The 14,626-nt window shown below is 41.3% G+C and overlaps 1 protein-coding gene across 1 annotated transcript; it reads right to left on the reverse strand.

The window, feature by feature from the left end:
- Positions 1-3,667: 3,667 nt before the first annotated feature.
- Positions 3,668-13,996, reverse strand: LOC121442795 (zinc finger protein 120-like). Its single transcript, XM_041644407.1, has 3 exons — positions 13,971-13,996; positions 13,712-13,772; positions 3,668-5,083 (listed from the first exon to the last, which is right to left on the reverse strand). Exon 3 carries the CDS (start codon positions 4,915-4,917, stop codon positions 3,970-3,972), a length of 948 nt encoding a protein of 315 aa, XP_041500341.1. The 5' UTR covers positions 4,918-5,083; positions 13,712-13,772; positions 13,971-13,996; the 3' UTR covers positions 3,668-3,969.
- Between the last annotated feature and the right edge of the window lie 630 nt (positions 13,997-14,626).

Below are 14,626 nucleotides of genomic sequence, written 5' to 3' on the forward strand. Positions count from 1 at the left end.
TGACCTTTTCCACATAATATTTTAAGTTTTTTACTCAGTTTATATGGTAAAAGATTCATTCTAAGATAAGATATTCCCTCTGCATTAAAATTCCTGTAGGGGGATATTTGAAGTGTATATGACCAGAATGCAGTTAAGATTAGGATCTGCCATTGCCAAGAGATGGTGGCGCATGCCTTTAATCCTAGCACTCGGGAGGCAGAGGCATTGGCAAATCCTTTATATCACCAATTCTACTCTTCTACGCTGCGGCTGAGAAGTGCAGAGCAGAGACTGCAGAGGCAGGCGGATCTCAGCCTGGTCTAGAAGAGCTAGTTCCAGGACAGTCTCCAAAGCCTCAGATAAACCTTGTCTCAAAAAAAAAAAAAAGACTAGGATAAACACAATCCACATGTGCCTCCTGTAATTGCTCTTCAATCAAAGTCAATTTTTTTTTTTTCAGCTTCTGTTGTTAATTCCCTGGGAAGGCCTGCACACACTTGTTGTCTGCATTTATCGTACATGAAATGATGCCCAAAGTATCTTAAAGGCTATTGACTGCAGGAGTTCCCCAGCACAGGCTACCTCTGTTGCACATATTTTTTGCACCACAGTAGATGGCAGTAGCATCTCTACCCATCCAAGAAATCTCCTGAAGCCCACAGTCTTCCCTCTTCCTCACCCTTTTCTAGGATGACAAATAGTATAGGTAAATCACATATTCTATCCCACATATGTCCTTCCCCAACTATTTTATTCATCCCTGTCAATATTTCCTACTTTTATTTTTGACCCTCTCTCTGTGTCTTCCCACATGGCTGAGCTTGCATCACCATCTTCATCACTTATACCCCTACAGAGCCCATCTGTCTGGAACAAGGTGTTCCCAACTTCTTAAAAAGAATACCAACCTTTCTTTGGTTCAAGGTCATATTTATTTAGAAATATCTAACTTTTTTGAAAAGAAGATTAGTTATCTGTAACCACACTGCCCAGAATGGAAGCAACTGTTAGTATGTCACCACAATTTTCCAGAATGTGCCTGGTTTGTTGCCCAATTACTGTATAAAAAGTTCATACTGATTTATTACCCCCTCCCACTTTTTATTTAACAATAGGCACAATTTTTTTTAAAAAAAGATGATACACTAAGTGTGTAAGGGATGATGATATCCTTGCAAAGACTGAATTAAAAGTAGCATAACCAGACTGATTGGAAGATATCCATGAGTCCTGGTAACTTCCCTTTGGCCTGCTTGTATCAACTTCAGTGGGAAGATTCAGTCCAGTATTGCTATCAATGTCTTGGAAAGAGCCCTATTTAGGAACCACCACTTGGGTAAAATTGAATCCTTGGCTATACCACAGGAGAATATTTCAGCAAAATTCAAAGAGACAGAGGGGGAAGGTATGTACATCTAAGGTAGGTACTAAACAGAGAGATACACGTGCTTAGGTGTCTTTACGAAAGATACATAAATATTTGTCACGTGGCTTAAAGGATGTACACAGTGGTATAAGCCTTTAATATCAGCACTCGGTGGTGTCTCTCTCCTGTGGCAGGTACATTGTTTCTCGTCTGATTCTACCTACTCTCCATTTATTTCTTTTCCAGCATGGCTACGTTCTGTTAAGCCATTGGCTAAAAGCAGCTTCGTTATTCATTAACCAATAAAAGCAATACATATACACAAAAATTTCCCATGCAGAGGCAGGCAGAACACTGGTCTACATGGTTAGTTCTAGACCAGGCAAGGGCTACATAAGACCTTGTTTCAAAAAAGAATAAATAAAAACAAATAATGAAAATTTAAAACTTAGAGATTTAGCACAAATTGAAAGTAGAAGTATATGATTTCAAAAAGTATATATAGGGGCTGGAGAGATGGCTAAGAGGTTAAGAACACTGGCTGTTCTTCCAGCGGTCCTGAGTTCACTTCCCAGCAACCACATAATGGCTCATAACCATCTGTAATGAGGTCTGGTGTCCTCTCCTGGCATAGAGATATACATGCAGGAGGAATATTGTATACATGATAAATAAATCTTTAAAAAAATCAAAAAGTATATATATTGTTATGTATATTAATATTTGCCTGCTTATCTATATATGGACCATGTGTGTGCAGTACCCATGGAGGCCAGAAAAGGGCAGTGGTTCTCCTGGATCTGAGTTGTGAGCTGCCCTGTGCATATGGATCCTCTGCACGAACAGTAAATGCTCTTAACTGTCGAGTCATCCTTCCAGATTTTATCCCTCACCCTCAAGTATTTCCTTTGTAAATGAAATTGTAAGGTGTATTATTTATATTTAGAGATGAGTGTGGCATGCTAGCATAGTTAAATGCAAGGAACAGACATGCTGGCCCTAATTAAATAGAGTTGTTTATTAATTTGTGGGTAGTTTTTTTGTTAATTTAGTTTTTTCCCCAAGACATGGTTTCTCTGTGTAACCACACTGGCTGTCCTGAAAATTTCTTTGTAGACCAGCCTGGCCTCAAACTCATAGAGATCCACCCGCCTCTGCCTCCTGAGTGTTGGGATTGAAGGCGTATACCCCTATTGTCCATTTGATTACTTGATCATTCTGTACATTCTCTTTGTTATATCTTTAGGAAGATGGATACCACATCTGCAGAAAATCTGCTTTATGTCACTGTCTTGAAGTTTTTGACTCTTGTTGAGTCAGACATACCAACTAGAACTCAAGGGGAACAGTTTCTTTCACTTTCCCTGCTTTTAAATTCCCTTTCTCTTTTCAGACTACCTCACTGAGAGTCCCAGAGGAGAGAGGAAGATCCAATATGGCAGACAGAGGGCTTTTGTGGGGTTGTGGTGACTGGCAGTCACCACAGGAGGGCCACACTGATGTTTTGCATTTAATCCAGTGACTGTACCTTAAGGAACTGTGCTCTCAACCCGGATTTGCAGCACCGCATTTACCAGCAGCAGTTTGGCCCTTGGGCTCCAGCAATGAAGGAATTCTGTTCTCTCAGGTTTTGGCCTCACACTCATGGAGACATGATGTACGGGATGCTATGGAGGCCAATAAGGGTGGCAATTGCTCAGATTTCAATCCTGAGCTAGAACAAGTTCAGAGATGGGCTGGATTTTACACTCAGGGGTTGGTTGACTTTTTATGCACATGTGGTCAAGGGCAAAGCATGTTTATTTTGCTCTAGTTTGAGTGTCAACATGTGTTTATTTCTCCTGCCCTTCTTAACATTTTGGCTCTGATTCAGGGTGATAATGTTTCTTTCACTGGTTATAGATTTAGGGACAAAGTGTATTCCTTTGGCTCTGGTTTCAGGACCAGGGTGTGATTCTTTGACTGGCCCTTTATTCTACCCATAGGGCTTCACAAATTCTTGAAATCAGTTTTGTCCATTGGTTTGCTGGGACAAACAAAATAAAAATGAATATCATAAAGCTTGAATAGATTTATGACACTGCCAATTCATTTTTCTACAGAATAAATGTTGTTGGTTAAATGACTGTATGTTTGCTAAAATCATAAAAAGTAATTTATAACAAAAAGTCCTCAGAATCTTTTTCACGTAAGCAAAAACTACTGTAATATGCAAGTATTACAAGTATATTTATCAGATTGATTGTACACAAAATTTTACTCCTATATAGGTGAAAAACATTACCATATTGAAATCATTTTATTGAGTTTCATTCCAGTATGTCTTTTTTCATGTTTTTGAAAACTACGCTGACTAAATTTATAGTTTCTCTCTAGAATGGTTTATTTTATGTTTTTTGGAGTTTATTATGACACACAAAGGCATTAGCACACAAAATCCATTTATTGGGTTTCTCTCCAGTATGTGTTTTTATGCATTTGAAAAAGACAGAGACATGCAAATGCTTTACCTCACAGATTACATGCATACAGTTTCTCTCCTGTATGTGTTTCTTTATGTGTTTGAAGAGTATTGTGATGAGCAAATGCTTTACCACACTGATTACATTTATAGGGCTTCTCTAAGTATGTATTCTTTTATGCATTTGAAGATAACTGAGTCGTGAAAACAATTTACCACACTGATTACATTTAAAGGGTTTCTCTCCAGTATGTGTTCTTTCGTGTATTTGAAGATGACTGTGACGAGCAAAGGCCTTACTACACTGACTACATTCATAAGGTTTCTCTCCAGTATGTGTTCTTTCATGCACCTGAAGTTGACCGTGACGTGCAAAGGCCTTTCTACACTGATTACATTTGTAGGGTTTCTCCCCAGTATGTGTTCTTTCATGCATTTGAAGATAACTCTGATATGCAAAGGCCTTACCACACTGATTACATTTGTAGGGTTTCTCTCCAGTATGTGTTCTTTCATGCATTTGAAGATAACTCTGAAATGCAAAGGCCTTACCACACTGATTACATTCATAGGGTGTCTCTCCAGTATGTGATCTTTTATGCTTTTGAAGACTAGTTTGATATGCAAAGGTTTTACCACACTGATTGCATTCATAAGGTTTCTCTCCAGTGTGTGATCTTTTATGCTTTTGAAGACTACTTTGATATGCAAAGGTTTTACCACACTGATAGCATTCATAGGGTTTCTCTCCAGTATGTGTTCGTTTATGCATTTGAAGATAACGCTGAAATGCAAAGGTCTTACCACACTGATTACATTCATAGGGTTTCTCTCCAGTATGTGATCGTTTATGCCTTTGAAGATGACTGTGCCTGCCAAAGGCCTTACCACATTGATAACATTCATAGGGTTTCTCCCCATTAAGTGTTCTTTTATGGCTTTGAAGACTAATGTGATCAGGAAAGGCTTTACCACACAGATTATATCCATCCGGTATCCCTCCAGTATATGTTCCTTTATGACATGGATGAGTCTCATAAAGAACAAAGTCTTTAGCACCTTGAGTGTATTCATAGTGCTTTTCTCCCGTGTATTTTCTTGTATTCATTTGAAGATCACTGTGATGAGCAAAGACTTTTCCACATTGCTTAATTTCATAATGTTGTTCTCCAGCATGTGTATTTTCATTCCTTAGAAGGTGGGTGTCATAAGACCAGGCTTTAGCAGAGTGAGTATATACTGAATGTTTCTCTCCAGTTTGATTTCTTTCAATTCTGCAAAGAAAATTGGCACATATAAAAGCTTTACCACACTCAATACACTGTTGAACCTCATATCTATATGAAGAAATTTTATAATTAGTTCCAAATGTAAAGAGGAATCAGTTATTAAGATTTTATAATTCTGTATAAAATCACTTCATTCTTTCATTAGGGGCCATTTTGCATCTTGAAGAATATGTGTGATTGTAAATTCCTTTGTTTCATGGTTTACTTTTTCACCTTTACAAAAACATTTTATATGACATTTTTCACAATTTTCAAGAGAACTGGATGCACTGAGAGCATTACCATCTTTACTGCATTCATAAATTTTACTATACTGTGAATCATATTACACTTGCTAAGTGAACTAGGAGACACAGGTTTGTCGGCACAGACCTAGAACTCATGGGGCTTGTTTGTAATGTGAGTTTGTTGATGTATTAATGATGGTAGAAAACCAATTACTTGTATACATGAATCAAATTCAACAAGTATACTCTACATGGGAAAAACTGGTTATCTTCTAATTGTTCTTAAGGAGAGATGTGTGAAATCTTTCCATATCCCTTTGCTCATATGCTTGCATCAAGAGTCACATATGATACACATAGTAAAGGAATAACAGTGAATAAAATACTTCCACACTGAATTCTCATGGTTTGACTTTCTGTTCTTCACAGACCTGTGGTATACATATTAAGGTTTCTCCACAACTGCCCCTTGACCCTTGACTCTAATGCTGCTTTCACTAAACTTAGCACAATCCCAAAAAGTATATGAGTAATATAAGACTTACCATGGGATTTTGATTTAGTAGAAAGTTTTGCAGATACACTTATCATCACTGAAATGTGTATACATTTTGTTTCATGAGTAGCAAGAAATAAATGATTGGAAGATCTACTTTAGCTCTCATGGTGCTATGATTCAAATGATAATATCTGTTTAGGCATTGATTTCTAGACTTCTTTCTTTTTTTTTCTTTTTTTTTTATTAAGAAAAGAAGAAAAAAAACATAAACAAAAAACAAGTTTCCACCTCCTCCCAGCCTCCCATTTCCCTCCCCCTCCTCCCACCCTTCTCCCCCTCCTCCCACCCTTCTCGCCCTCCTCCCACTCCTCTCCCCCTCCCTCTCCAGTCCACAGAGCAGTCCGGGTTCCCTGCCCTGTGGTAAGTCCTAGGTCCTCCCCCCTCCGTCCATATCTAGGAAGGTGAACATCCAAACTGGCTAGGCTTCCACAAAGCCAGCACATTAAGTAGGATCAAAACCCCGTGCCATTGTCCTTGGCGTCTCATCAGCCCTCATTGTTCGCCATGTTCAGAGAGTCCGGTTTTATCCCATGCTTTTTCGGTCACAGTCCAGCTGGCCTTGGTGAGCTCCCAGTAGATCAGCTCCACTGTCTCAGTGGGTGGGTGCACCCCTCGTGGTCCCGACTTCTTTGCTCATGTTCTCCCTCCTTCTGCTCCTCATTGGGACCTTGGGAGTTCAGTCCAGTGCTCATGTGTGGGTCTCTGTCTCTATCTCCATCCATCACCAGATGAAGGTTCTATGATGATATGCAAGATATTCGTCAGTATTGCTCTAGGATAGGGTCATTTCAGGTTCCCAATCCTCAGCTGCCCAAGGAACTAACTGGGAACCTCATCTTGGGCACTTGGGAGCCCCTCTAGGGTCAAATCTCTTGCCCACCCTAAAGTGGCTCCCTTAACTAAGAATTGTGGTTCCGTGCTCCCCTATCCACCTTTCCTTTATCCCAATTCTCCTGATTCCCCAAGTCCCCCCTCCTTCCCTTCTACCTTTTCTCTCCCCATCTCCCCTTACCCCCATCCCACCCCACCCCCAAGATCCTAATTTTCTCCCCGGCAATTTGGTCTACTTCCCTTAGCCAAGAGGATAACTATATGTTTTTCCTTGGGTTCACCTTCTTACTTAGCTTCTTTAGGTTCACCTATTGTAGACTCCGTGGCCCTTATTTATGGCTAGAAACCAATTATGAGCGAGTACATCCCATGTTCATCTTTTTGGGTCTGGGACACCTCACTCAGGATAGTGTTTTCTATTTCCATCCATTTGCATGCAAAATTCGAGAAGTCATTGTTTTTTACCGCAGCGTAGTACTCTAGCGTGTATATATTCCATACTTTCTTCATCCATTCTTCCATTGAAGGGCATCTAGGTTGTTTCCAGGTTCTGGTTATTACAAATAATACTGCTATGAACATAGTTGAACAAATGCTTTTGTCATATGATAGAGCATCTCTTGGGTATATTCCCAGGAGTGGTATTGCTGGGTCCAGGGGTAAGTTGATCCCGAATTTCCTGAGAAACCGAAACACTGACTTCCACAGTGGTTGCACAAGATTGCATTCCCACCAGCAATGGATGAGGGTACCCGTTCCTCCACAGCCTCTCCAGCAAAGGTGGTGTTTTTGACTTTAGCCATTCTGACAGGTGTAAGATGATATCTCAAAGTTGTTTTGATTTGCATTTCCCTGATTGCTAAGGAAGTTGAGCACGACTTTAAGTGTCTTTTGGCCATTTGAACTTCCTCTGCTGAGAATTCTCTGTTCAGTTCAGTGCCCCATTTTTTAATTGGGTTAATTAGCATTTTAAAGTCTAGGTTCTTGAGTTCTTTATATATTTTGGAGATCAGACCTTTGTCTGTTGTGGGGTTGGTGAAGATCTTCTCCCAGTCAGTAGGTTGCCTTTGTGTCTTAGTGACTATGTCCTTTGCTTTACAGAAGCTTCTCAGTTTAAGTAGGTCCCATTTATTCAATGTTGCTCTTAATGTCTGTGCTTCTGGGGTTATACATAGGAAGCGATCTCCTGTGCCCATCTCCTGTAGGGTACTTCCCACTTTCTCTTCTATCAGGTTCAGTGTGTTCGGGCTGATATTGAGGTCTTTAATCCATTTGGACTTGAGTTTTGTGCACGGTGATAGATAAGGGTCTATTTTCATTCTTCTACAGGATGACATCCAGTTGTGCCAGCACCATTTGTTGAAGATGCTTTCTTTCTTCCATTGTATACTTTTAGCTCCTTTATCAAAAATGAGGTGTTCATAGGTTTGTGGGATAAAATCCGGGTCTTCTATACGATTCCATTGGTCGACTTCTCTGTTTTTATGCCAGTACCACACTGTTTTCATTACTGTAGCTCTGTAATAGAGTTTGAAGTCAGGGATGGTAATGCCTCCAGAAGATCCTTTATTGTATAGGATTGTTTTGGCTATCCTGGGTTTTTTGTTTTTCCATATAAAGTTGATTATTGTCCTCTCCAGATCTGTGAAGAATTTTGATGGGATCTTGATGGGGATTGCATTGAATCTATAAATTGCCTTTGGTAGAATTGCCATTTTTACTATGTTGATCCTCCCAATCCAAGAGCAAGGGAGGTCCATCCATTTTTTGGTATCCTCTTCAATTTCTTTCTTCAATGCCTTAAAGTTCTTGTCAAATAGATCTTTCACTTCCTTGGTTAGATTTACCCCAAGATATTTTATGCTGTTTTTGGCTATTGTGAATGGTGAAGCTTCTCTGATTTCCCTCTCTGCTTCCATATCCTTTGTGTATAAGAGGGCGACTGATGTTTTGGAGTTGATCTTGTATCCTGCCACATTACTAAAGCTGTTTATCAGCTGTAAAAGTTCTTTGGTGGAGTTTTTGGGGTCGCTTATGTACACTATCATATCATCTGCAAATAACGAAAGTTTAACTTCTTCCTTTCCAATTCGAATCCCCTTGATTCCATTATGTTGTCTTATTGCTATTGCTAGAACTTCAAGCACTATATTGAAGAGGTATGGCGAGAGTGGACAGCCTTGTCGTGTTCCTGAGTTAAGTGGGATGGCTTTGAGTTTCTCTCCGTTTAATTTGATGTTAGCTGTCGGCTTGCTGTATATAGCTTTTATTATATTTAGGTATGACCCATGTATCCCTAATCTCTCCAAGACTTTTAACATAAATGGATGTTGAATTTTGTCAAATGCTTTTTCAGCATCTAATGAAATGATCATATGGTTTTTTTCTTTCAGTTTATTTATATGCTGGATTACATTGATAGATTTTCGTATGTTGAACCAGCCCTGTATCTCAGGAATGAAGCCTACTTGATCATAATGGATAATTTTTCGGATGTGTTCTTGGATTCAATTTGCCAGTATTTTGTTGAGGATTTTTGCGTTGATATTCATGAGTGAGATTGGCCTGTAGTTCTCTTTCCTGGTTGAGTCTTTGAGTGGTTTTGGTATCAGAGTAATTGTGGCTTCATAAAAGGAGTTTGGTAATGACCCTTCTGTTTCTATATTGTGGAATACATTAAGGAGTATAGGTATTAGATCTTCTTGGAAGATCTGGTAGAATTCCGCATTGAAACCATCTGGTCCTGGGCTTTTTTTGTAGGGAGGTTTTTGATAACCTCTTCTAATTCTTTGCGACTAACAGGTCTATTTAGATTGTTCACCTGTTCCTGGTTTAACTTTGGTATATGATATTTATCTAAAAAAGTATCCATTTCCTTTACATTTTCCAATTTTGTGGCATATAGGCTTTTGTAGTAAGATCTAATGATTCTCTGAATTTACTCTGTGTCTGTGGTTATGTCCCCCTTTTCATTTCTGATCTTATTAATTTGCAAATTCTCTCTCTGCCGTTTGATTAGCTTGGAGAGTGGTTTGTCAATCTTGTTGATTTTCTCCAGGAACCAGCTTTTTGTTTCATTGATTTTTTGTATTGTTTTCTGTGTTTCTATTTTGTTGATTTCAGCCCTCAGTTTGATTATTTCCAGTCTTCTACTCCTCCTAGGTGAGTCTGCTTCTTTTTTTTCTAGAGCTTTCAGGTGGGCTGTTAAGTCTCCAATGTGAGCTTTCTCTGTTTTCTTTAAGTGGGCACTTAGTGCTATGAACTTTCCTCTTAGGACTGCTTTCATAGTGTCCCATAAGTTTGAGTATGTTGTTTCTTTATTTTCATTGAATTCCAGGAAGACTTTAATTTCTTTCTTTATTTCTTCCTTAATCCAGGTATGGTTCAATAGTTGACTGTTCAGTTTCCATGACTTTGTATGCTTTCTGGGGGTAGCATTATTGTTGAATTCTAACTTTAATCCATGGTGATCTGATAAGACACAGGTGGTTACTAATATTTTTTTGTAACTGTGGATGTTTGCTTTGTTACCGACTATGTGGTTGATTTTCGAGAAGGTTCCATGAGCTGCAGAGAAGAAGGTATATTCTTTCCTATTTGGGTGGAATGTTCTATAGATGTCTGTTAAGTCCATTTGATTCATTACCTCCATTAATTCTCTTATTTCTCTGTTAGGTTTCTGTCTGATTGACCTGTCCATTGGTGAGAGAGGAGTGTTGAAGTCTCCTACTATTAGTGTGTGCGGTTTGATGGCTGCCTTGAATTTTAGCAATGTTTCTTTTATGTACGTGGGTGCTTTTATATTAGGGGCATAGATGTTCAGGATTGAGACTTCATCCTGATGAACTGTTCCTGTTATGAGTATAAAATGCCCCTCTCCATCTCTTCTGATTGATTTAAGTTTAAAGTCAACTTTGTTAGAGATTAGTATGGCCACACCTGCCTGTTTCTTAGGTCCATTTGCTTGATAGGCCTTTTCCCAGCCCTTTACTCTGAGTAGGTGCCTGTCTTTGTGGTTGAGGTGTGTTTCTTGTAAACAGCAGAATGTTGGATCCTGTTTTCTTATCCAATCTCTTAGCCTGTGCCTTTTTATAGGTGAGTTGAGTCCATTGACATTAAGTGATATTAATGACCAGTGGTTGTTAACTCCGGTCATTTTTTTTTTAGTCGTAGAGTTTGTGTGTTTCCCTTCTTTGTTTTGTGTTGGTGAAGGGTCTCTAGATGTCTGAGTTATTGTGGTCATTGTTGGACTCCTTGGTTAGTGATTTTCCTTCAATTACTTTCTGTAAGGCTGGATTTGTGGCTGCGTATTATTTAAATTTGTTTTTATCCTGGAAAATTTTATTTTCTCCATTTATAGTGAATGAAAGCTTGGCTGGGTATAGTAATCTGGGCTTGCACCCATGGTCTCTCAGTTTCTGCAGTACATCTATCCAGGACCTTCTCGCTTTCATGGTTTCCATGGAGAAGTCAGGTGTAAGTCTGATAGGTTTACCTTTATAAGTAATTTGGCCTTTTTTCCTTTGCAGCTCTTAATATTCTTTCCTTATTCTGTATGCTTTGTGTTTTGATAATTATATGGCGAGGGGATTTTTTTTTTTGATCCAGCCTATTCGGTGTTCTGTATGCTTCTTGCACCTTCATAAGAATATCTTTCTTTAGGTTGGGAAAGTTTTCTTCTATAATTTTATTAAATATATTTTGTGGACTATTGAGCTGCCCTTCTTCTCCTTCTTCTACTCCTATTATTCTTAGGTTTGGTCTTTTTATTGTGTCCCATATTTCCTGAATGTTTTGTGATGAGAGTTTGTTGGACTTGCTGTTTTCTTTGATCAGTGTGTTTATTTTCTCTATGGTATCTTCAGAATCCGAGAGTCTTTCTTCTATCTCTTGTATTCTGCTGGTTATGCTTGTTTCTGTAGTCTCTATTCGTTTACCTAGATTTTCCATGTCCAGACGGCCCTCTGTTTGTGTTTTCTTCTTTGCCTCCATTTCAGTTTTCAGGTCTTGAACTGTTTCCATTATCTGTTTGATTGTTTTTCCTTGGTTTTCTAGGGTATCATTCACTGATTTATTCAATTCTTCAAACTTTCTGTTATATTTCTCATCCATTTCTATAAGGGCGTTTTTTACATGCTGTTTAAGGGTGTCAATCACTTTCATGAAGTCAATCTTTTCTCCTTCCTCTTGATTAAGGGGTTCTTGTCCTCCCGTTGTGAGGTCGCTTGTTTCTGGTGGCTTCATGTTGCTTTTCAGCTTGTTGGGCGAATTCTTGCCTTGACGTCGGCCCATTGCTTCTTCCAAATGCTCCCTATGGATCTTCTTTTACCGGATCAGGTCTCCTTGCCTACCAAACGCTGTCTCTCCCCAATGTTGGCTCTCTGGCGATGAGAGATCAGGCCTCCATGCTGGTTGGGCAGCTCGCAAACAAAGCACCTACCCCGCTTGGTGCAGGCAGGCCACAGAAACAAAGGAACTGCTGCCCGCCTGGGAGCCCCAAGTACTCGGACCCAGCGCCCAGATAGGCTGGGCTGGGCGATGCCACGCGCCAAAAGAGGGCAGTGGGGCCGAAGTGGGGAGGGCTCTGGACGGAAGCTGGGTGGGCCAGGAAGAAAGAGGCAGCACCCGGGGAGTAGAGGCCCTGCAGAGAGCCCAAGCAGGACAGGGGGCCAAGAAACCCCCGAGCTCCCCGTCCCAGGCTGGCGCCGTGGGCCAGAAACTCACCCCAATGCTGGGTCTCCTGGCGCCGAAAGATCAGGCCTCCGTGCTGTTTGGGCAGCTCGCAGACAAAGCGCCTACCCCGCTTGGTGCAGGCAGGCCCCAGAAACAAAGGAACTGCTGCCCGCCCGGGAGCCCCGAGTACTCGGACCCAGCGCCCAGATAGGCTGGGCTGGGCGATGCCACGCGCCAAAAGAGGGCAGTGGGGCCGAAGTGGGGAGGGCTCTGGACGGAAGCTGGGTGGGCCAGGAAGAAAGAGGCAGCACCCGGGGAGTAGAGGCCCTGCAGAGAGCCCAAGCAGGACAGGGGGCCAAGAAACCCCCGAGCTCCCCGTCCCAGGCTGGCGCCGTGGGCCAGAAACTCACCCCAATGCTGGGTCTCCTGGCGCCGAAAGATCAGGCCTCCGTGCTGTTTGGGCAGCTCGCAGACAAAGCGCCTACCCCGCTTGGTGCAGGCAGGCCCCAGAAACAAAGGAACTGCTGCCCGCCCGGGAGCCCCGAGTACTCGGACCCAGCGCCCAGATAGGCTGGGCTGGGCGATGCCACGCGCCAAAAGAGGGCAGTGGGGCGAAGTGGGGAGGGCTCTGGACGGAAGCTGGGTGGGCCAGGAAGAAAGAGGCAGCACCCAGGGAGTAGAGGCCCTGCAGAGAGCCCAAGAAGGACAGGGGGCCAAGAAACCCCCGAGCTCCCCGTCCCAGGCTGGCGCCGTGGGCCAGAAACTCACCCCAATGCTGGGTCTCCTGGCGCCGAAAGATCAGGCCTCCGTGCTGTTTGGGCAGCTCGCAAACAAAGCGTCTACCCCGCTTGGTGCAGGCAGGCCACAGAAACAAAGGAACTGCAGCCCGCCGGGAGCCCCGGACCCAGCGCCCAGATAGGCTGGGCTGGGCGATGCCACGCGCCAAAAGAGGGCAGTGGGGCCGAAGTGGGGAGGGCTCTGGACGGAAGCTGGGTGGGCCAGGAAGAAAGAGGCAGCACCCAGGGAGTAGAGGCCCTGCAGAGAGCCCAAGAAGGACAGGGTACCAAGAAACCCCCAAGCTCCCCGTCCCTGGCTGGCGCCGTGGGACAGAAACTCATCCCAATTAGACTTCTTTCTTAAATGAATGCCTTGCAAATACATTTCACATACATGGAATTGAGGTATATGGATTTGTGAGAAATTAATAACCATCAATGCATATAAAGCTGTGCTTCTTTATACTGTTGCTTTTGATTAATTGTTCCAGGACACATTACAATCTCATCAGAGGCACACTGTTATCAATGTTCACAACAAAATTACCTTGCAGGTCTTCTACAACATTGACAATGTTCTTTAGTGTTGTTGTCTTCCCAAATGTATCCTAAAATACAGTACCAAGATATGAATGTTATATTATTTAACATTGTGTAACATTTAGCTTATTATCTTAAGTGAACCTAAGAACTATTGACTGCATTATTTACTTTCTTCTTCTTCTTTCTAAATCAAAGTATAGAATATCATTAACCGAGGAAAAGTTGTCTTCATATTTTAAAACATGAAGGAAATTTATTTTTACCTATAGTAGTGAGGTTCCTGTAGGTCTCCAACATCACATCTTTGTAGAGATTCTTCTGGAAAGGATCCAGCAAATCCCACTCTTCCTGAGTGAAGTTGATATGCACATCATCATAGGTCACGGCCTTCGAAAATATACCATACATGTGTATAATGGAAAGCATGACAGTGACAACATTGGAGATGCATACTTCTTTGACAGTATGGTCATATGATTCTGGTGTTCCCCACTCTTATTCCATGACATAGACAATCACTTTAGAAGGAAATTGAAAAGGAGAGTCAATTCTGTCATTCCTCTACACTTTGAATGGGATTTCACCTTATAAGAGCAATGTTTATTAACAGGGAGAGACAAGGAGAAAGATCAACAATACCGAGAAAAGTGTATGAAAAATGACAGACTGCCAAAAAAAAAAAAAAAGATGGACAAACTGGGTGTATTGTACCTTTAGCCAAAATACTCAGAAAACAGAGGTGGGTATATTTGTCTCTGAGTGGAATGCCAGTCAAGTCTATGCAATCAGGTTCAGGACAGGTGGAAGTACACATTAAGACCCTGTCTCCTTTGCAAAATTAAGTGAAAGAATGGGATAGAAAGAACTGAAAGGCACTTATTGAAGTTCCTACCAAGAGTTTTGCTTTCACTCCAGTTCT

The sequence above is a fragment of the Microtus oregoni genome, unplaced genomic scaffold (assembly GCF_018167655.1).
Source record: "Microtus oregoni isolate MIOR12 unplaced genomic scaffold, Mior012 000095F_ref0000231, whole genome shotgun sequence".
In the NCBI taxonomy this organism is placed as follows: domain Eukaryota; kingdom Metazoa; phylum Chordata; class Mammalia; order Rodentia; family Cricetidae; genus Microtus; species Microtus oregoni.

Coding starts and splice junctions, on each gene's coding strand:
- LOC121442795 (XM_041644407.1), bottom strand. CDS start 4,917: ATGAATACAAGAAAATACACGGGAGAAAAGCACTATGAATACACTCAA.